Source organism: Agelaius tricolor, unplaced genomic scaffold (assembly GCF_023055355.1).
Source record: "Agelaius tricolor isolate 1412-34295 unplaced genomic scaffold, bAgeTri1.0.p SCAF_5, whole genome shotgun sequence".
NCBI classification, from domain to species: Eukaryota; Metazoa; Chordata; class Aves; order Passeriformes; family Icteridae; genus Agelaius; species Agelaius tricolor.
Genome location: NW_027269265.1, coordinates 23,283,564 through 23,306,454, shown reverse-complemented (window position 1 = coordinate 23,306,454; position 22,891 = coordinate 23,283,564). Strand labels below are relative to the sequence as shown.

General features: G+C 53.6%; 1 protein-coding gene and 1 long non-coding RNA gene across 3 annotated transcripts; both read left to right on the top strand.

Moving 5' to 3' along the window:
* The first annotated feature begins 11,461 nt into the window (after nucleotides 1–11,461).
* Nucleotides 11,462–14,384, top strand: FOS (Fos proto-oncogene, AP-1 transcription factor subunit). Its single transcript, XM_071426786.1, has 4 exons — nucleotides 11,462–11,998; nucleotides 12,399–12,647; nucleotides 12,764–12,871; nucleotides 12,986–14,384. Exons 1-4 carry the CDS (start codon nucleotides 11,477–11,479, stop codon nucleotides 13,598–13,600), a joined length of 1,494 nt encoding a protein of 497 aa, XP_071282887.1. The 5' UTR covers nucleotides 11,462–11,476; the 3' UTR covers nucleotides 13,601–14,384.
* Nucleotides 14,385–16,947: 2,563 nt separating this feature from the next.
* LOC139589911 (uncharacterized) lies at nucleotides 16,948–19,826 on the top strand. 2 transcript variants are annotated; one of them, XR_011679167.1, is made up of 2 exons: nucleotides 16,948–17,482; nucleotides 19,404–19,826. It is a non-coding gene; the product is annotated as an uncharacterized lncRNA (long non-coding RNA). The 2 variants fall into 2 exon arrangements; XR_011679166.1 differs by having other exon boundaries at nucleotides 16,948–18,448.
* Nucleotides 19,827–22,891: the final 3,065 nt, after the last annotated feature.

Here is a 22,891-nt window from a genome sequence, read left to right as displayed (position 1 = left end):
CACTTCCTAAAGAGTCACCTCCTGGGAACACCGCCGAGCCTCTGCGGTGGCCACGGCATCCGACTGCCTCCCCCTCCGGGCATGTGCCTGCCTGAATGCCCATACCTTCTGTCTGGCTGCTCCCGAGGAACTGCTGGGCGAGGGATAACCCGCAGGACAAGGGGGCTGCGGTCCATGATCAACCACCACCCACCCGCCCAATCTGCGACTGGCTGGGGTGGGAGAACTACATCCTTGGGGTGTTCCCAACAGGACCCATATCTGTCTTGCTCATGCGTCCTCCACTGGCGCCAGGAGCCCCAGCCCCCTCAGCACACCACCGCATCCCCTTTGCTGGCATGATCCCCGGGGAAAGCGGCGGGCGCAAAAGGCATGCCGGAGGAGGGCCGGGTGTGCGTGCAGGAGCGTGCATATGTGCACGTCAGGGAGAAGGAAGCGGGGTTGTGAGCGCTGGAGGCGTTGTGAGCGCCAGGCACAGGCTGACAGGCAAAGGCTGCCGCTCCCGTAGGAAGATAAACTGTTTCACAACAGTCACGATCGCAGTGAGTAGTTCACTCCAGAGTGCTCCTTCTTGCTAGGGAGGGAGAGGATAATCAGAGCCGAGAGGAGGAGTGTAGGATGCGGGGGAGCATCCCAAAGATTATGCGAGTGTGTGTGGAGGGAGAGTATTTGTGTGGAGAGAGGAGCAGCTCTGTAAGCCCCTACACACGGGGTGCGGACACAGGAGAGAAGTAATGCTATTGCACAGCAATGCAGTAATGCAGCCCCCTCAACACTGATGTGGAATGCTGCCCGGGGGCAGAGGTCACTAAACCTACCAAAACTGGCACCAGAGCAAACAAGAAAGGCACGAAGAAACTAAAATACTTCAGGGAGTGAAAATATTACAGACTTGGAATATACTGAAATGGGAGAGCAGCCAACTAGCCTCCTATCAGTTCTGCAGAGAAGTGCAAATATATTCAAATATTGTGTGAAAGGACAAGTCCTCCTGCAGGAGCTCAGATCCATCTCTCCTTTCCTAGTGCAGCAATTCAGTAAAGATGTCTCTGAGTCCCAGGCTTGGACTCAGAGACTCTGCTGATAACTGGAGCCCTGTTAGCTTGAAGTTGCCTCTGTGGCCATGCTTACCCTTTTTTGGTGCTGAGACTGTTTGAAGTGGTGTAAGCAATACCAATTCCACAGAGCTCACTCAGATCCTCCCTGTTGTGCCAGCACAACACTATACACAACTGCCTGGCAAACCAGATCCAGGAGCTGTTCTGGCAGAGGAGCCATCATCTTTTGTCTTTCTGGGGTTAGTTGTCTTCCAGCACAGCTCACTGTGAGGCTCCTGAGCAGCACCGGGCACCCTGGCTTTGCTCAGAAGGAGCTGGCTGTGCCTCCCAGATTTGAATCAGCTGATATGGAGGGAGTGGGGTGGCTGCCAGCACCACACCCTGTGTCGTGCCAGCACAGGTGAGTGCCCATGCACCCAAGTTGCAGCTCTGCAGCAATGCACACCAAGCTGTCGTGGGCTGGCTTTTCCCACTCCTCCTGGCATGGGACCATGGAAAGCCTTCTCCATGCACTAGCTGACTCTTGACTCTGCTCTCAATCACCACACCATGATAAAATGGCAGAGGACAGATTGACAAAAGACAGCAAAGAGTTTTCTCTTGGGCTAACAAAAGAGGGTAACTTACCACCCCACAGCTGAGAACTGGACCTGGCAAGGAATGGGAATGAGGTCCCCCAGTGGTGAAGGTACCCTGACAGTTCAGCCCACGGCAAGCCTGAGCAGCAAGCGGCCTGAGCTGACCTTCAACCTGCTGAAATAAAGTGTTCTGTTTCCATCCAGGTCAGCTCTCTGAACTGGCTTGCCCCATGTCTACATGCTCCTATGTCTAGTGCAAAGAAATGAAACATGTGACTTGAGCAGGAGGGGACTAGGAGCACCCAGGGCTACATTGCCCACCAACCTTCCATCTCTGGTGTCCAGCTGCTTGCTCTTGTCCCACAGCATCACTCAGCTGGGCCTGTGTGACACAGGACAGGAGAGATTTGGGATGGAGCAGCAGGAGCAGGGTTGGGCAGATGCACTTCTGGATGTTGAACTCTGTCCTCTGTACTGCCGGTCCTTCCCTGTCCTCTGCCCCACTGCTCCCTCCCTTTCTGCAGGTGAGGCCCCATAGCAGACAGGGTGGCAACCCAGTAGCAGCCCTGGCTGGCAGGATAGGGCACACTGAAAAGAGCCAGTTGATTGAGATGAGGCATGAGCAAATGAGGACACTGGGCTAATTGGTGTCTGTGACTCCCTGCAGCCCAGGAGCTGTGAGTGCCTGTGCAAGCAGCACCACTGTGTGTGCCCTGGGATGGGATGGGGCCAGAAGGCTGACAGCCTGTTTTGGGACAAGGGGAGCAGCAAGAATAATTGGTGTGATTAGTGGCATCTCTCCTTTCTCGTGCCAACGTCAAACACGGAGGAGAAGCCCTCACGCCATAGGCACCAGCTGCCTGGATGCATCAGACGCATCCCCCCTGTGTGTCAGTGGCAGGCACTGCCCGCGGCAAAGGCTGTGGGAGGCTACATGTCCTGGTGGGACATCCCTCCAGCCCTGGCGACTGGTGACTTTGGACATGCTCTGCATTGCGGCCCCGAACCCCAGGCGTGATCCCTGCCTTTGACCACCTACCCGCACTTTCCCACACGGCCAGCGGTCTCCGGGAGCAGGTGACCGGCTACCCCCGGAATGCGGAATGCTGCCGTGACCGTGCGGATAGCCTTTTCTCACGCCCGCTGATTACCTTCCCAAACACCGGCACTTCAGGCTTGCCCTTGAGAAGCAAACACTAATTTCAGCCGCGCCCTTTCCTGCCCCGGGGCTGCAGGGCGAGGGTATCCTCAGCGTACGCCGTGTTCCCCACCGAGGGGTGTGGGACAGGAACCAGCCCTCGTAAAATCGCCCGGATTGAACCTGCTGCCCTCAGCCTGCCAAACTAAACAGAGCTGATGTAAAGCCAAGAGCAATGACAAGAGCCTGGCTGCTGGCGAGGGTTGGGCAAGCAGCTGGTTTCCAGTTTGCTGGCCTCAGCAGATGGCGGCGGCGGGAACAGTCGCTGGGAGTTCCCACCCCGCAGGCACCCGGCTCAGCGGCCGAGGCCGGGGCGGACCCGAGGTTCCCTCCTCTCCCGTCTGCCAGCAGCTCCTGCGCAACCCCCAGTGCAAAGACAGCTTTTGGGATTTCAAGGAGCCACCCAGCCGGCCCTGGCACGGGGAAACCGGGGATGCCGGTGGGTGGGTCCCTCCGCCAGCCGCTCTCTCCATGGGGTGTTTTACCTAGCAGGGCTCTGGCCGCCACACATTGCGAGGGAGGAAGCTGATGTCAGAGAGAAAGGCGCCCAAAGGAACACTCAAAGGTCGGCTTGCCGGGGAGGAAACAATGTACGTGGAACAGGGGTCTTTGGAGCAGCCCCTGCTGCCCCGGAATGCAAGGAGAGCATTTGGTCTGTCTGGCCTCTGCTGGGCACCCCCGCTGCTGGTGACAAGAGTGTGGATGGCACTGGGCAGTCTGCTGGGCAACTTTGGCAGAGCAGGCTTTTCAGAGGATGTTGCTGGCAAAGGATGCTGAGGGATCAGGCCACTCTTTAAGAGATGGACCAGAAAACACTGCAACATCTGTGATTCACTTCTTAGTTTCTTTCCACTTATTTCAAGGCTAGATTTCTCAGGTTTGCTGGACATTCACTTTACATCCACACTCCACTCAGCAAGCTGGATGATGGGCACAGCAGACCTGTTCACATGTGCTGGGGGTGCTCAGCCAGTACCTGCAGCAGGGCAGGAGCTCATGTGCACTTCTTTCAGAGCAGTGCCTGCACAATGGCCTCTGTGGCCTGTCCGTCCATCCATCCATGCGACTCTTCCAGCTCCGGGCTCTTCCTGCAGCTGGGCTGTTCGCACTGCCGGCCAGGGCAGAGGGCTGCACCGCTGTTCCCAGTTAAAAATAAACCCACCTTCTCAGCGGCATTATTTTTAATCTCGGGCCCATCTCCCTGCTCAGGTTACCAGCCCGCGCCCTCCCGGCGCACGGAGGAAGGGCGCCCAGCCGCCCGTGGGGCTGCCGGCTGGAGGGACCTCTGCTAACCCACAGGCCACACCGCTGCCTCCTGCCCTGGGGGGAACCCTGGCCTGCGGGGCTGCCCGGGCCCGGCCGGGCCGAGGTGCCCCGCCGGCAGCCGCGTGGGCAGGAACCGGCGGGGGGGCCGGGGCCGCCGCAGGCCCCGCCCGGCCGGGCCACCGCCTCCCAAACAAACAACAGCCGCTCCCGCTGCCGTGGCGACCGCGCCCCGCCCGCCGCCCGGCCCCGCCCCTCCCGCGCGGCTGACGCGCGCTCCGGCGGGGGGGTGGAAGGGGGAGGCGATGACGTCGCCATTCCGTTTCCACGGGAACCACGCGCCGACGTCACGGGTTTGTGTGTTGTCAACGTCCCGCCGTCTCCCGGGCAACGTCAGGCGCCGGGCCCGGCCCCGGCAACAGCGCCGCGATTGGCCGGGGGGCCTCGGGGCGGGGCCCGCGCGCGCAGCGACCGCCCCCTCGCCGGGCCGCGCCTGGGACCGGGCCGCGCCTGGGGTGGGCCCGGGACCGGGGGGCCCAGCGGCCACAGGAGGGACTGCTGGGGCTCAAGCCCGGGTGGAAGTCAAGCACCACGGCCTCTCGCTCAGCTCCCCTCTCTCCCTGCTATCCTAGTGAAATGGGGAGGAGGCAAGCTTGTAGGTTGAGATAAGAACAGTATAATAATTGAAAACAAAGTTACATGCAATAATAATGGCAAATAATGGTAGTAAAAGGGAAAGGAGGTAAAACCAAACAAATGATGCACAATATAAATGCTCACCACCCGCTGGCCAGTGCCAGACCCCAGCACATCACTGTTTTGTGTCTCTCTGGGGTTGCCAGGTTGGCACCACTGCTTTTTACAATATTTTACTGTTTTTTCTGGATTCTGCTCTTGTCTGGGGATAAGGTACAGACACATTTTGTGTGTCCACTGCCCTGTGCACTTGCTCATACAATCCCACGCCCACTGCTGCCACTCTGAACCTGCGGGCTGTCAGGGTGGGGAGATCTGGAAGCCTGGCTGGGATGTTGACTTCAGCAAGCACCCCAAAACTCCAGTGTCTAGTCCAGGTGGGCCTGGCAGCCTGGAGAGTCCTGCACAGCTGTGCCCCATGGCAGGAGGGAGACACTGGGCCCTGTGGGGGTGGTGTGGGCTGGGTGGGGCCAAGTGCATGTGCCCCATTTCAGCCGCAAGAGACCAAACTCACAGCTCCATACTCCAGTTCCTCTCCAGCACCACGCCATCTCCAGCTCCCTGCGAAATGCTGGGTTTGCTTGGAGAAGGCAGGAGGGAACCCCTGACTAGAGGAACCAGGGATGGAGACCCCTCCAGGCTACCTTACTGGGGCTCTGCTGGAGCACAGGGTGCCTTTCTCTCCAGGCTGGCGCCTGCCCACATCCACACTGTCACTCAGTGCCCAGGGAGGCCAGCACTGTCCAGTGGTGTCTCACATGGGTGAGAGGTGCCAGATTTGCAGCCTGCTGAGCTCTACTGAGATCCTAAAGCAAACAGTGACAAAGCGAGTTAACCTGACCCCACTGGCTTGGCAGTTGTGCCCCTGGCAGGAAAGTACAGAGGACAGGTTCTCCATGTGCAATCACCAAGTCAAACAGTCCCAAACTGGACTGCTGTACCTCTTCTGTGGAAGGTCCTTGAGTTTCCAGGCCTAGACTCTCTGGCATGTTTATTGTCTACGTGTTTAACATGTGACCTTGACAGGGAAGAAAATGGAGTGTCTGGTATGGGCCTGGATGATGGCAAGAGCTTTTCTCAGCTCGGGACGAGCTGGGAGCTGCTAGCAGCAAGCACGAGAGACTCTCCTCTAGACCCTGTTCACTGTGCAGAGCTGGAGCAGAGCACACAGATGATCTGTCAATGTCCTACTCCCAGGTCTCTCTGCACAGGCATATGCTTAACTCTGGCTGTGCAGATACTTAGGAATGAGTTAACACAAAAGATGTTTCCTCTTCCAGCAGCTATCCCTTGCCAAACCAAATTGCTTGGCAGATCTGGATGCATGGGGAGGATCAAAGCCTCAGGGCTGGGCTGGCAGTGCTCTGCACTGTTTACATGTTTACGTATTCATGGCACTGTTAACCCCAGACGATTTAATAATACTGAATTTTGTATTTGTTACATTTCTTAAATACCATCTAAGGAACCTCAGCTTCCTGGGGTATTCCCAATGTTTGTTCCTAGGGCAGAGAAGGCCAACTCACTGTGTAGCCATGGCCATGCCTTATTATTTATTCTCTTTCTCCATTCCTGGGGTCTCCATTCCTGCAGTAGCAGCATCTTAGCACTGAGCTGACTGCTCCCTTTGGCTCTGCCTTGAGTGCAGCCTCGCTGTCCAGCCAAAGGCACGGCTCAGTTGGAGAAGGGTGCAAACACCTTGCTTTCAAGTCTTGCCATTTCCTTTCAGCAGCAGCAACTGAATGTGACTTGCTGGTGGGCCAGGGCAGGCTGAGTCTCTGTGAGTCCCTTGACAGCCCCATCACTACAAGAGTTGAGGACTCAAAAAGGGAGACCTTACTCGTGTTCATGACTGTCCTCCTGGGCAGCCAGCCCACCTGGCATGCTGGTGTCTGACACTGAATGGCACAGGAGAAAGGTGACCTGGGGACTATCTCCAGTGAAGCAGGGTTGTTTCTCCAGGCAGTGACAAAGGCTCAGTGTGTCTTTGTTCCTCCCAGACTATCCTTTGCGATCCTTTGTCTATCCTGAGTTGCCTTGAGCCTTTTTTCCCCAGAGCCTTCCCCAGTCACAACAACTAGAAGGTTTCTTTCTGTCCTGTGCAAAACAATCTTCAACATCCTGTCCCTTCACTTCAGCTGCTTTGTTCTTCATCTGTAACAAAATCTCCTTAGCTAAGCACAGTGGCATTTTCCTCCTTCTTCTCAGCACTTCCTCCTTTGCTACCTTTGACCCATTTTACTCAAGAGCCACTACACCAATAGAGGAGCAGGACCCCTGTACCCAGCCCCAGTCCTTTTACCCAGCACAAGCATCAGTATTGCCCAACCACACAGGAAAGAGATAGCTTGTGCAAGGTGGCCATTCAGCTCCTACCTCCAGAAAGCTCTTGGACACAACAGAAAGCCCAAGCTTTCACTTGATTGTGTGGGTTTTTATTGCAGGCATCTTGTAGGGTTCCATCAAGGAAATAAGTCACATCTGTGCTTGCCTTGTTTGGATCTTGTCTGATAATCCGAAAAGTCCTGCATCATCCTGTCTGTCACTGGCCTTGAACATACTGCCTTTCACTGAGCACATTTTCCTCTCCTCCCCTCCCAGCTGATCAGTGCCTAGGAACTATACCTGTGAGCATGCATAATGCCCTGGGATGAGCCTGTGGTGCTGGAGCTGGTAAGAGGCCAGCTTTGCCATGGCACACACGGTACATTGGTGGTGGAAGCAGCAGGAGTTTTGGAGTTTTATCAGGAGAACTTTGTGCTTAAATTACTCAGGGTTATGAACCCTGGCTTGTGGGGTGACGGCTGCCAGCCTGGCCTTGGGCAAGAGGGCGCAGAGGAAATGCTGCGATGGGCGAAGCTCTTTCACACCTGTTGGCTGTGAGCAGTGCATGGGTTCCTCAGCGTGGGCAGCAAGGTCCAGCTGTGCCTGGTGAGTTTGTATCCACCATGGTGCAGGCAAAGAGCGGTGACAATGAGTGGGATGGCACAACAGCATCATCACAGTAATTGGCGGCCCATGGCATGCGGCTGTGCGACCACGAGATGCCGGGATGTCTCTGCTCGTGGTGTTTATTCTTTAGGATGTCCCTGTCACACACCCAGCTGCTGTGATTATTAATTACTATTTATACTTTGCTTTGGGTATGCACTGTACCTTTAAGACCAGCAGAGGTGGGAACCCTGCCCTCCTGGAGGCTCCCAGGCTGGGTGGGAGGGTGACAGCTGCAGTGAGTCTTGGGGGGAGTTCAGGACACTTGGATAACATACTATGAGCCCTTCCTCCACCCTTTGCTCCCCAGCCACATCAACAGAGGGGCCAGGCTCCCACCACTGGTTTTTCAGCCCCCTTTTCTGCTTTTCCATCCTGTTTTCTTCTAAGTCCTGCAGCCTCTGCCTGGCTTTAAAAGCCTCTCTGGGGCCAAGGGGAAGGATGGGATTCCTTGTGCTGAGAGTGAATGCATTGTGGGACACCAGGAGCAGTGGGTGTGCAGGTGTGTGTGGGGAGAATTTCACAAATGCCTCTGGATCTTGCCCATAAAATCTGTACTGCAACAGGTGCTCAGGTTATTGATCCTCTGTCAGTATAGGCAGGATGCTTCGCCAGGCAGTGATGACTTCTCAGTGCAGGGAGCTATTAATGGTGTCACAGCAGTGCCCCATGCATGCTAGTTCTGCTGCTGAACTCTGGCTGTCTGGTCTCCTTCCCAATGACCCCAACAGACCCTGGTTAGCTGGAAGCAGATGCCCAACACGTTGTGTGTCTAGAGAGGGAATATGGAGCCATGCTGCAGTCAGTGCTGCTGACAGAGAGTAGGCTGAGGCAGTCATGTGACTGCCAAAGGGCCATGTTGCTGGCATGAACTTTCCCCTGGTGCATGGCCAAATTTAGGCACAGCCATCTCTTGCCCCTGAAGTGGGTTTTGGCTGTGCAGTTGCACTGGCCCACACACCCCAGGTGCTTTTCTGCGGTGGCTTTGCAAGGCCAACCTGAGTTGCAAACATAGATGAAGGAGGGCTGTGAAAGTAGGGCCAAGTTCCAGTGTTGCACTCTGAGGTTTAGGATCTCACTGTTCTGTTGTAAGCCTCAGAGCTGCAAGCTTTCCCATCTCCCTGCTTGATAGGAGGAAAAGTGGAGGCCAGTAAAGTGGAGGGGTTCTGTTGGTATGCAGGACAAGATCCTCACTTGATGGATGCTGTCCTTCTGCCCTGCCGGCACCATTGTGATGCCCAAGAGGGGCAGTGGGAATGGCCTCTTCTGTCTGGCCAGGCGTCTGGGAAAACCCATCTCCCTGCTGGTGACAGTCAGCAGCCACCTCCTCCTCACCAGCATGGGACCCAGAGGTTCAGTGGGCTTGTCTAAAGCAAGGGAATAGTCCCTGGAGGGGTGTGTCCCTGCAGATGAGGCCCGGTCAAGCACCACCAGAGCCTGGCAAAACCCTGCTGGCCCTGGTTGTACAGGTTTAATAATGTTGTAGTGTTCACTGAACTCATGGTCCACTCCACAGATCGCACTAATTTATGAGGGTCTAGTGCCTCTTCCCATTCCCAGCTGGCAGGGGAGGTGAGGAACCTCCATCAGCCTGGCATGCTGGTGAGGGCAACCCTCTCACCCAGGCAGGAGGGTTCATGCTCTGACTCTGTTTTGTCACTGTGGTACCGCCTGCTTCCTTTTTTTGTTCTCACACATACTGTGGTAAAACGTGTGCACCCTGTGTTTGGAGCAAACAACAAACCCACGTCATGTGTTTTCGCTTTCTCTGTTTCGTTGCCTCCACGTGTTAGAGCTGTGCGGCATCCGTGCACTTTCCGTTTGGTACAAACAGATCATGCTTGGTCACCAGTGGAGATGGCAACAGGTGGTTTGCATGGGCACCACAAAAATATTGTGGGCTTTGGTGAGGTGGATTCCCCCCCTGATTTCCAGACACTTCTTTTGGGGAAAGTATTTTGGGTAGAGGAACCCTGGGGCAGTTTCTAGAGAGAAGGGATAAACTGTGTTTTTCTGAAATGTGCCTGGCAAATGTCTGAGACTGGAAACTGTGTCAGAGGCTCTTGCCCATGCTGGGCACCGATGTGTCGATCTAGGCCCTGTGGCTGCAGAGGTTTGGCCTTTTGCTCACTGCTGGCAGGGATGGCAGGGTCGTGGCTTTGCTAATTTGCTGGCAATGCCTCCTCTGGGCATTGCTGAAGGTCTCCTCACCTGCAGCCTGGGGCTGCCAAAGAGACCATGCTTGCCCCACTGTTTCAGTAACTGGCATGAGGGGAGTGCTGGCCGGGGCAAAGAACCAGTGGCAACACAGGAACCTGGGCTGACAGATGCCTGCCCCGGGATGGACTGGCCCACGGGCCAGCACTGAGCTGCTGAGAGCAGCACGGGCCCCCACAGGTCCTTTTCCAGGGAGCGGCAGGGGCTGTGAGCTGCGGCAGTCCTTGGCTGTCCCCTCTGCTCTGACGGGCAGTTCAGAAATAGCAGCTGGCCCAGTTCTCCCGCCCCCGTGGCCCAGATCTCTAAGAACGGAGGTTGCTCGCGCAGCAACAGCAACAGCAGCAGCATCAAGCGCTGCATTTAGCCCATGAGCTCAAACAGAGGGAGCGGCTGCCAGCAGGATCCCAGCCTGGCTGGGTGACGCTCCTGCCTGGAGACTGCGCTGCAGGCTCTGTTTGTTGCTGTAAACACGCTCCCTGCTGCAGCTTCCCTGTTACTATCTATAGCCGCGATCTCTTGGCTCCCGTGCAAGGCGAGTCTGCGGTCTGGCTCCCACCTTAGCCTGACCTGAGCCAGGGCTGCCGACATCCCCGTCGTGGGTGGGTGTCTCCGGGCTTCGCTGCAACAAGGATCAAAACAAAACCCAAACTGGAGGAAAGGACGAGCCTCGCCCCTTTCTCTCCTCGTCGGTGGTTTCCCGGTGGCCTCCTGCCCATGCTCTTGGCGGCTATCCCAGTCCCCCCCCCCCCCCGCCATCCCGAGCACTGCTCCCAAGATCTCCCAACCTTCTCGGAGGGCTGTGGCCCCCTCAGGCTTCCCTGGCAGAGCTTCCCATCGCTCTCTGCCATTACCCTCACTCTCGATAATTACAAATACACATAATAGGGAAGTCAATAGTGACACATGATCATAACGCGCTCCTCGCTGCAGGGACGGGTGTTAAGCTGAGCTTTCCCTGCGTGGGGCCCGCCGAGTACCTGTGCCCAGCTACGGGCAGACCCCGCTCAGTGCTGACGATGGGGCTTGACTTGCAGCGCAAAGCGCATCCCCGGCCCGCCGGGCCCCTTCTTCGTCGCCTTCCTTGAAGCACCTTGCTCCAAGGCTGCAAGGCTGTGCGGGGCTCCGCTGAGAGAGGGGATCACTTGCGGCCGGACGGCGCCCCCGGGGAGGGGGTCACCTGCTGCGGGACGGCATCCCCCATGGCGGTGCCCCCATGGCGGTGCCCCCATGGCGGTGCCCCCATGGCAGCCCCCGCAGGGTGTCGCCAGGCGAGGGGGGGAGGGGGAGGGGCCGTCGCGTCCCGAACCGTCCCGTCCCGTCCCGCGCGCCGCCCGCCCGCCCGCCGCACTTGGCTGCAGCCTGGAGCGCTTCCCGTCAGTCACGCCCCCTCGCACAGGATGTATCCCATATAAGGATATCTGCGTCAGTGGGTTCCCGAGCCCGGCCGTACCACTCCTCGCGGGGGGGGAAGCTCTATGGCCGCTCCCTCCTGCTCTGCCCTGAGACCCCCCCCGGCCCTGCCGCCACCCCCCGCCCCGTGCCGTGGGTCTCTTCCGCGGGGAGCGGGGGCAGACGGCGCGCGGGGCGACCCCGGGGAGGCGCGGGGCGGGCGCGGGGCGGGCGGCCCCCCCCAGAGGCACGGGTGGCGCTTCCCCTGTGACGTCGCGGGAGGGTATAAAAGGGAGGCACGGCGCGGTACTCCAGCAGCTCAGGCAGCCCCGGCGGCGGAGCGGAGAGACGCGCGGCGCGGACCGGCACAGGGACGCACGCAGCCGACCCCTCCTCGCTTCATCCCCAAGGACGCTTCGCCACCGTCGCATCACTTCTCACTTTCGGCTTGCGCGCACCGAGCCGACATGATGTATCAGGGCTTCGCTGGAGAGTACGAGGCGCCGTCCTCCCGCTGCAGCAGCGCTTCCCCGGCCGGGGACAGCCTCACCTATTACCCCTCTCCGGCGGACTCTTTCTCGAGCATGGGCTCGCCTGTCAACCCGCAGGTGAGTTGCTGAGCGTGCCGGCTGCGCTCTTCGCCGGGGCAGGAGCGCTTACGAGGGGATGGGATGGGAGCGGGTGGCGCGGGGCTGGCCGTGTCCGCGGAGGAGGTCAGGCTGGGGACTGGCATGGGGAGCGGCCCCGGTGCCGAGGCGGGGCGGTCGGGGGGTGCCGTAGCCCGGGCCGCGCTCTGCGGCGGGTGTGTAAAGCGGCTTCATTGATAAAACGCGAGTTCATTGAGGAGACTCCGGAGCGGCGTCTGCGTCAGCGCGGACGTCAGAGATATTTATAACAGGCCGCTCTCGTGTGGAGCCGGCGCTGGCAGCGCGGCGCCGCGGCCCCGGGGACGGCGGGGAGCGGCCCGGGCGCTCCGCTGACGGCAGCCCCCCTTTCTCTGACCTACAGGACTTCTGCACCGACCTGGCCGCCTCCAGCGCCAGCTTTGTGCCTACGGTGACCGCTATCTCCACCAGCCCCGACCTGCAGTGGCTGGTGCAGCCCACTCTCATCTCTTCAGTGGCCCCTTCCCAGAGCCGCGGGCACCCCTACGGCGTCTCGGCGGCCGCCCCCACCACCTCCTACTCCCGCCCCGCAGTGCTGAAGGCGCCGGGCGGCCGCGGACAGAGCATCGGCCGCCGGGGCAAAGTCGAACAGGTGAGTGCGGATCGAGTTGTTGGGGGGGGGATTGGGGAGACGCACCGCCGGCGGGTTGCCCTGGCCGGGGGGCATCGGGCTGGCAGCGGGACTGAGCTGTCTCTCTCTGCCCGCAGCTGTCCCCGGAGGAGGAGGAAAAGAGAAGGATTCGCCGGGAACGGAACAAGATGGCAGCGGCCAAGTGCCGCAACCGGCGGCGGGAGCTCACCGACACGCTGCAGGCGGTAAGTGCTGCCCGGGAGGTGGCGGGGGAAGTACCGGGGGCGGGGATGACAGGAGGAAGGGGACTCCAGCTGGGAGTGATGCCGGCCCTGGCTGACAGCCTGCTCTCTCTGCAGGAGACCGACCAGCTGGAGGAGGAGAAGTCCGCGCTGCAGGCGGAGATTGCTAACCTGCTGAAGGAGAAGGAGAAACTGGAGTTTATCCTGGCGGCCCACCGTCCCGCCTGCAAGATGCCCGAGGAGTTGTGCTTCTCCGAGGAGCTGGCAGCTGCCAGCGCCGCTACCGCGCTGGACCTGGGCACCCCCAGCCCCCCCATGACCGAGGAGGCTGCCTTTGCTCTGCCGCTGATGCCTGAAGCGCCGCCGGCCGTGCCGCCCAAGGAGACCGGCAGCAGCGGGCTGGAGCTCAAGGCTGAGCCCTTCGACGAGCTGCTCTTCTCCACGGGGCCGCGGGAGGCCTCCCGCTCTGTGCCCGACATGGACCTGCCTGGGGCCTCCTTCTACCCGTCGGACTGGGAGTCGCTGACTGCCGGGACCAGCGGTGAGCTGGAGCCCCTCTGCACCCCTGTGGTGACCTGCACCCCGTGCCCCAGCACCTACACCTCCACCTTCGTCTTCACCTACCCCGAGGCAGAGGCCTTCCCCAGCTGCGCTGCCGCGCACCGGAAGGGCAGCAGCAGCAACGAGCCCTCGTCCGACTCCCTCAGCTCCCCCACCCTGCTGGCTTTGTGAAGGGCTCCAGCACTGACTGACCTGCTGGGCCCCCTCCCCTGCCCACGCACCCCCACGGACTTGCAGCTGTGCCCCATGGGGCTCCCCAGGCCTGGGGAGGGCCCTGCCACCGCCACCCCCTGTCTGGCCTGGTGCCCCGGGGCCTGGCAGAGCGTCATGCACCGAGGTCTCTTACCTCTTCCAGAGATGTAGCAAATCGCATGGAGTTTGTCTTGTCCCCAGTGGCCCATCCATGAGAGCTGGTAGTCTGTAGCATGTCCCACATGGCTGGGTAGGTGACTCCCTCCCCTCCTTAGTATCACTAGCATTAACTAATTAATCTCTTGGTTTTAAATGATTGGAATTTAACCTGGTGCTGGGTATCTCCAACTCGTATCTAGTGCAGCTGATTAACAATAACTACTGTGTTCCTGGCAATATCGTGTTCTGATGACTTAGCAATGACCCATCTTATGTGGGGGGAAAGAGACTCTATTTTATTTTCTAGTAGGTAGATGAATAGCTATATCCATGTACTGTAGTTCTACATTGATGTTCATTGTAACTTTACTGATCATGCATTGTTGAGGTGGTCTGAATGTTCTGACATAAGTTTTCCATGAAAACGTTTTTATTGTGTTTTTAATTTATTTATTAAGACGGATTCTCAGATATTTATATTTTTATTTTATTTTTTTCTACCTTGAGGTCTTTTTTGACATGTGGAAAGTGAATTTGGATGAAACTTAAGCATTGTTTGCTTATTATTGTTCAGAGACATTGTCAATAAAAGCATTTAAGTTGACTGCTGGAACTGTCCTTGTGTTACCTTTTGCACCTGCTTCTCTGTGACCTCAAAGGCGTTCTCTAGCCTCTAATTTTGTCTGGGCTTTATAAACTGCAGACACCTGCAATCTGCCTGAGACTAAGGGTGCATAAGGGTGGCAATACCATTTAGGCCAGCCCTGTCCTTGTCCTGGTGCTAGTCAGGGCTGGCTGTGGTTACACCCATTCCAGCAGGCACCAAGGTCACGCCCTACAGCCTTTCCCAGCTGAGCTGTCTGGGTCTTGTCCCCTTCTGTATCTGTGTGTCACCTGCTGTGGCCTTTCACCAGCTAGCTGGAGGTCTTGCTGGAAAGTGCTGAAAGGGCATCTCTAGGCTGGGGCCCACATGATCATTTCCATGTCCCTAACAGCTCAACTTCCTTGTCCCTGGATGTGGTCTGGTTCCTCTAGGAGTAGCTATGGCCTATCTTCTTTGGACATGAGGGGATGAGAAAGGCTTGTGCACTCCTCACTGTGGCAAACCACTGGCTCTACAGTTTCTATTAAAGCCAGCCCAGTCCTTGAATGAATGAGTTATAGCAAATGGCACACACATTCTAGGAACATGCTGCCTCCTTGGGGTCTCTGGAAATGTGGTCTCTCCTGCTGAGTCAGTTAAGAAAGGCTGCTTCCCTCTGTAAGCCCTGCTGCTTGTGCAGTGAATGTGCTCTGCTGGCAGGACAGCAGCTGGGCCAGGTTATCCCTGCTTGCGGAGCAGTGGTCTGCTCCCTCCCTGATGGCTGCACGTGAAGGGTCCCCTGAGAGTGGCAAGGCCTCCCTGACAGCCTCCAGCCCTGCCACTCCAATTTGAGAACTCCTTTCTCAAAGTGAAAGCAAAGATGTCACCTGTGCTGGCTTGTGTGTCCAGCTGAAGGCCATCCTGACACCATGGTCTCAGGGAATCACTGTAGGCTGCCATTCAGGGTCAGGTTTCTCTAAGTCCACATCTCCTGGTCACTGCAGCAGCTCTGCTTATTTCCACCCCTTCCCTAATGAGAACACACACAGGATCCATCTCATCTCAGCACTGAGTATTGCAGCTTCATGACTTGCTCAACAAGGCCTGCCCTGTGTAAAAGCAAATATTACAAGTGCAGTTTCCCATCTTTCAACATTAATCTGTAGGCAGAGCTGACAAGTGATGAAGACTAATCCCACTTGCTACTAAGCAGCAGCTACTTTCACATAGCCACTTGAGTTTACACGGGCAACACCCAGCCACAGCAAATGCACAGCAGCACTGAACCATGACAGGAGAGTCAGACTTATGTGACAGGTAACCCTGTGAAGTCAGCAAATCTGGAATGACAATGTGATGTCTTGCTGAAACACCATCAAGTTCAGAGCTGAACAATTCAGGTCTCTGGGAGCCCATGCATGCTGCTGGAATCACCAGACGTTCAGCAGAGGCTGAAAGCAAACTGGTCCACAAAGTCCAAAAATACCACATGGTTCAAAAGTAGCTTCTACCTCAAATTAGGTGGAGTGATCCTGGCCCCATCATCTCTCATGATCATCGGACAGGCTAAAGCAAAATCTAGAGTTAAATTCAGAGAGCAGTCCTGCAGCCTAACCAAGGCTTCTCTTTTTAACAGAAATGATAGCAAGTGCCAAGTCTAAGCGACAGCTTTTGCATTTGTTACGCAAAGATGTCAGATTCAGGGGTGGCGCTACATGAGACACTTTATGTCTAACCCCAGGCTCCAGCCTTATTCCTTGCCTTCAGCCACAAACAATCCAGAATTCAGGATGTTTTACATAAAACTTATGCTGTGTTATGAATATGATTTATCTGCTTCCTGGCATTTGAGAATTATATAGTGAAGTCGCACTTAAAACAGGGAGAATCTTGCCACTGTCTTCAACTGAGGAATAATGCAGCAATCTCCGCCTGCAATGTGTTATAAGCATGTGCTTCAATTACAAGCTGTATCTGATCCATCACACAGATACCAGCACAAAGCTTTGTGAAACACAACAATGGAACGAGATAAGACACGTAGGGAACCCTCGTGTTATTTCTGACGCCTCCTGTGCTCCTGATCCCTCTGAGGGCGGTCGTGTAATTAATTCTTAGAAATGCAACTGCAACGCAACGCAAGGCACAGTGGAATTGTTAGGAATTTCAGAAAGCAGAGCTGTAAAACAACGTGAAGGTCCTTAAACGCGTTTATGGCAGAACACAGCAGGGCTGCCCAGCCCAGCAGCACGTCCTGCCCGGCCGCAGAAGGGTGCTGCGGCTCCAGGGCAGCTCCGGTGCAGACAGCAGCGGCAGTCCCGACACGCTGCTGAGCGCACGGCCCGCACCCCGCCTGCGGCTCGTGCCCCGGGGCCGGTACCTGCCATCAGCGCGGGGCTCCCGCGTCGCACCGGCCCCGCCGCAGCCCCGCCCCGCCTCTCTGCGCCTGCGCGCGCCCGTGTTTACTGTTTGGTTGCCGGGGCGCCGCGCGCGGGCGCGCCGGGGACGTGACGTGACGTCCCGCTCCCCGCGGGGACGCCGCGAGCCAGCGCCGTGACGCGGGCGCTTCCGGCCGTGCCCATATATGGCAAGGCGGCGGCGGGAAGGAGCCCGAGGGCGGGACGGGCACCGGGACGGGCGGCCGTGCTCCCCGGCCGTGGCCCCGCGGCCCGGGACACCGCTCCCTGCCTTGCCCCACCCGGCTCCTCGCAGGTGGAGCCCCCGGGTGGGCTGAGCAGGCAGCCCGGCCTCCGTTCCGCCGCCTCCGGCGCTCCCGTTGCCCTTGCAGGGTAAAGCGTCAGGAGAAGCCACGGGCATTTCAAGCAGCTGGGTGCTGAGTCCCGGGCGAGCTCACACGCGGCGGTTTGCAGCTCTCGCTGTCCCTAGCTAGGCTTCCGTGGCATCACCCCCTCCCGGAAATCTCCATAGCCATCAAGAATTGATCCGTGATGGTGGGAAAACAAAACGAAACAAACCACCCCAACCTCCCCCATAGCTGACAACTGGCTTTTATCTCCAGTAGGTGGAAGAATTACCTATTACTTCTTTTTTTTTTTTTTTTTTTTTTACCTGCAGTTGCAGCACAAGAGCTGCCCTATGAACGTGGCTGCAGTTACCGGGTGACCAGACACCCACATCCTCGCTCTGCTAGTCCTCCTGCCATCTGTCTTTTTGCTACTTTTTGTTACTATTTTGTTACAAAAATCCGACTCTACCGCTTTCCGTCAAAATAGAACAGAAAGTTTGCCAAAAGAGGTATCAGAGCCAGTGGACAGTCAAAATAAAAATGGATTATTCAGAGGAGATAAGGTTCTGGAGAAAAATTAAATTAAGATTTTGCTCTATGCTCATTGTAGAGGAACCTAAGAATATTCCCATACTTATACTTGATTTTATGAAAGATTTATCAGAGGATCTGTTTCAAACTGAAGGTCTGTAGAAAAGGTAGTGAAACAAATGGCTAAAATAAAAAGTGTTGAACAATTGGATTGCATTATATCCACCCAAGAGTTTTAAGAGAAGTCAAGACTGAAATAGCTGAGCTGCTTACTAATGGTTTTTGTGTAACATTGCATTTAGAAGGGCTTTGGTAACAGAAACAGGGAAGATAGTTAATATGCCAATTAAAAAAAAAATACCAGCAGCCTGAAAAGTTCCGTAGAGCTGCTGAGCAATGAGCCTGTTCTCAGCCAAGTTAGTAAAAATTTTAAAAGGTGAACTAGTGGATGCAGGGAGAAAATGAGGTACTGTGAAAGATGGCAGAGCCTTTCTAATGAGACCTCCTCAGAGACTGTTTGGAGTCCTGTGAGGAGTCAGCAAAGCATGTGGACAAGAGACATTGAGCTGGTATTTCCTATTTGGGTTTCTTAAAAGTATTCAACAAAATCTGTGAGCAAAACCTTCTGAAGGAACTGTGGAATAAGAGATGTTTTCATGTGGATAGATGACACTGCATTAAAGACAGGTCTCTGTAAGACAGAACAAAACTATTTCTCCATGGATTGAGCCAACATGCAAAGTTCCACAAGGATCTGAATTGGAGCTTGTGAACCGAGAGAAAATGTAGCAAAACATCACAATACAAAGTGAGTGGGTGGTACAATTTGATGTACATACATGTAAAGTGTTTTAAATGGGAGATTAACAGTCCATTTCAATCATACAGAAACAGCCTAGAAGCTGATTTATCACTTGGGAACAAGCTCTTGGCATAATAATAGTTCTGTGAAAACCCCAGTTCAAGGCTTGGTAAATGAGCAAATCGAGTGTTAGGAAATAAGGAATTAGAGCAAGAGAATAAAAGCAAAGAGTGTCATCATGGCACGGGATAAATCCATGGTGTGCCAGTGCTTTGAATGTTGTGTACAGTTCTGATCTTTAGAAGCACAGAGAGCATTGTAAGAGGTTCAGACAAATGTTAGGAAGTGTGGGACAGCTTCTAGGTCAGAAGCAGGTAAGGTAACTAGGACTCTTCAGCTTCACAGACACAAGTTAGGGGGGGTTTCTTTCAGTACAACAAGCAAAACTTGGGAAACATGGAATAAAACCAGATTTGACAAGGTTGCTCATTCTGTGGGTACTTGTAGAAAACCTTTTTTTCCTGATTTTGTGGATACTACAAGGTTATTTTGTTTTTTGGGTTTTTTTTTGAGATGAAAACTCCAGAAAATGAACAAAAATAAAAGCTAGTGAGGACTATTAAACACACAAATATACCCATTGGCTGTGCAAGTCCTGATTTTGAAATTTCTGGGACCTTAGGGAATACTGTGGTGAGGCAGCACTACACACTGACCGCTAACTTTGTCCTCACTACTTTCTCAAGTGGTTGCTACCAGGTAATGTCAGAACACTGTGGTTGATAACAGAGAGGGGCAAAAGCTGTGCTTGATTTCATCAAACATGACTATTTCTATGTGGGTTTGTAGGGATTTAGCTGAACTTTTGCTTTTTCCTGTGCTTCCATATTATAATGGCATTTGAATTGTTTAAATTACCAGAAGATGTGATCTCATATGTCCGTGCACCTTATCTGTTCAGATCTTTTGCTGATAAGGTTGTTCTTTGGAGCTGCATCCGGGAGCCTTTCCAGGCAGAGGTAGGCTGGTGACCCAGTGAGGGGCTGAAATGAAACCAACACCACCCATTCTTCTCATTTGGAAACAGCGGATGTTCACAAGGGACCTGGAATTATATCAACAGGATATCATGGGAAAACAAAAGAAGGCTGGAACTAGCATGTGGACAATGTAGCTTTATCATTTCCAATTAAGGAGCTCTTGTTCTGTGGAGTGGTGTCCTGTCCCCTGCCACTCCCTGGCATCTTTAGTCTGCACAACAACAGATTTTCAGCTCTCCTTCACTGATTAGATTTGAGCTCTGTTTTTATACAAATGTTTTGTATCTTGGTCTGTTGGCTATGGACAACCAGCTGCAACATTAAAGGAGTAATTTTAATTCTGATTGCATTGCATCTTCCACTTGGTAAGGATTGAGTGCTTTTTAAATAGCCCATCTTGAATCTTCTCATGCTCGGGAAGAAGGGAAGAGAAACCAACTCATAATATAGTATTTATCTGTTTTTGTTCGCAAAATTAAATATTTTCCTTGAATAGGTAATGGTATTGCAAAGGCCATAAAATACAGTAGCAGTGTTAATCCTAAAGCATATAATCTGAAAGGTACATGGAATTCAGATATTGTGAGGGTATTTGGGTTTTTAAATAAAACACTCTTTTGACACTGCTTTGAAGTATATTGGGTGCTTCAGCATGAGAGTGATGATATTCCTGTATGAAGCATTTGAATTCTAATGGTAGGAAAAATAACAGTTGCCAGTAGCACAGGGGAGAAGGACAAGCTCTGTTGCAGCATTTAGGCATGTGGTATGGCAGTTGAATTAAAATAGCAACGTAACCTAATGGTGATGTGTCACTAACCTCGAGGACACCAGGGAAGATAAAACAAAGTAATTTGCTGTCATTACATAAGAACTGAGTACAAAGCCAAGAATGGGGTTTCGGCACAGATAAGGATTCCACTCCAAGACTTTCAAAGAATTCAGCTCTTCAAAGCTTTAACTATCCATGGGCCTCTCAGATCCTCCCATCCTCTTCATTCTCTTCCCCCCTCCCCCCATGGCTGTGTTTTTTTGCTGCTATTTGTCAGCAATTTCCAGGTGCCACCAGCCTGGGTCCCTTGGCTATGCCTGTGCTGCTGAATCAAAGAGGGGAGGAATCAAGCTTGGGCATTTGACTCCTGCTTGTCCACTGTGTTCTGCTACACATTAATGATTCTGGTTTCTGAAACAGTCTTGGCATGTGTCAAGCAGCAATCTCCAAGATGATGGTTGGGGGTAGCTCAGAGGGTAGTATGTGTCCAGTGAGCAGTGAGCAAGACTCTGAGACTGGACCCCCTCCACTCTTTTGGGTGATACAGCAACATCCCAGCAGGTTTCATACTGTCAAACACACCTCTGTGCTGTGGCACATGACAAGTCCTTTAGCTTCATGTTGTAAATCATCCCCCTGGGCTATGGCATAAGATCTCTTTTATTAAAATCTGCCTGTTTGAAATAACACTCCTGAAATAATACTCATTTAAGACCACGTGTAGTTTGGAGGTGACCCCCAGCCAGGTGCTGTGTGGTGTGGATGGGTGAGTGACTGCCCAGCCCTTCCAGCACACAACAGTTCCTGGCCCAGCTTCACTTGGCATTGTAGATGCTGCCTGTGCCAGGCTATAAACAAGCTCTGGCAGGTTAGAGGATTTACCTTGTTGTAAGGGTTGTGTAACATGTTCAGCGCTCCAGAAGGAATCCCTATGACTGCAGTGTTTGATAAATTATCTCCAAATCATCCTAAATATGGAGTGGGATTAAAGGGAAACACGAACTGATGTTTTTCACTGAATGGCAGACACGTAGCTGTAACTGGTGGAAAACATGGTAAAATAACACACATGGAAACATGTTATTCTACCTGGATACATATCTTCAAGATCTTTGTTTCTGTCTGGGAGCTAAGCCAAGGGGCAGCATGGCAAGCTGATGGGATGGTTTCCACCCTTTAAGAACCACGAAATAATAGTCACATGAGCTGCATCTCTCAGAAGGGATGATCCTGATGAGGATCATTTATTTGAGAAAAGTTTTATCCATATTCTACATATCTTTAGGTTCCAAGGGCAAATGTTTCACTGGATCTTAGTCCTGACACATTTAGTCAGGACCTAATGAAATTCTTGTTGTTGTTGTTTTACTCCTTATTGCAGAAAGGCACTACAAGAATGCAAGACTCTTGCTCATCACACCAGAATAGTATTAACATGGCTTCTTCATAAACCTGCCATAGAGTTATATGTCATTTACATAAGTCAAGATTTGCCAAGAAAGCTTTAGCACTTCAGAATTGAGGGGGTTCTTTTCATATCTTTTAGAACGTATAATATGAGAAGGATTTTACTATGCAAGTATTTTCATGCCAAAATAAATGCAGTTTATTTTCTTATTCCTTATAGAGTAGGTAGGGATGGTTCTGGAACCAATGAGATGGTTCTGGAATGGTGATACTTCTGTGTTTGCGGTAAAAGTGCCAATCTATTCCATTTGCTGGATATATGGAATAGAGTGTAACTCCATGCAGTCAAACCAAGCAAAATCTCTCTTTTCCAAATCACTCTATGGCCAAAGTTGGCAATATTTTTCGACTCTGTGCCACTTTGTCACTTGTTGTTGTATCATCAGAGAGTAACTGTGGCTGAAGGCCTAAACATGGGTTGGGTGCATGTGAAAATGATTATCATAGCTAGCTTAAGGCACGTGTACTAGCACAGGGAATGACTTCACAGCTTCCAATCTTATAATAAATATAGCTTAATTACTGGATATTGCATGACAGCTTGTGCCCTGCAGGTGAGCAGGCACAGAATGTGGTAAGGACAGGCTCTGACTTCTAAGCAAAGGTTTGTATTTCCTTTTAAGATGCATTATGCACTGAAATAATCATCTGTGTTTAAGAGAATGAAGTATATATTATATAATGATTTCCACCTGAGGATCTTGGAACTCCTTATGGGCACTGATGATTGAAGGGTTCTGTTCTAGTTTGCAGCTTACCATGAACTATTCAAAGCAGCATCTGAACACTTTCCCATTAACCTCAAAAGTGACTAATACACAAATGTGTGGTTTGTTCCCCTCTCCTCTCCCCAGTGGATTTTGTGTTGCAATGTGTTTGTGCTACAGGTGTAAGCAGCAGAGCTTGCAGTCTGAATGGGCAGAAGGGTCCTTAGCCCTTGGGGAAGTCATTCTTCAAATTTTGGAAAATTCTGTCCCTTGCAAAGGTCAATATTACATTATTGCAGAGAAGCTACAGTTTCAGGAGATCTTCACTCATGTCATTCTGTTTTATTCCTGGCTTGTACACAGTTACTTGCCTGACCTCTCAATTAAATGGTCCAGGAAGTTACACTGGCACAATGAATGTATTTATGTGGCGGAGTTAGGCTGCACTGAATCCCTGACCAAA

Coding starts and splice junctions, on each gene's coding strand:
- FOS (XM_071426786.1), top strand. CDS start 11,477: ATGGCCGCTCCCTCCTGCTCTGCCCTGAGACCCCCCCCGGCCCTGCCG. Junction 11,999..12,398: donor GCTCGCCTGTCAACCCGCAG/GTGAGTTGCTGA, acceptor TCTGACCTACAG/GACTTCTGCACCGACCTGGC. Junction 12,872..12,985: donor TCACCGACACGCTGCAGGCG/GTAAGTGCTGCC, acceptor CTCTCTCTGCAG/GAGACCGACCAGCTGGAGGA.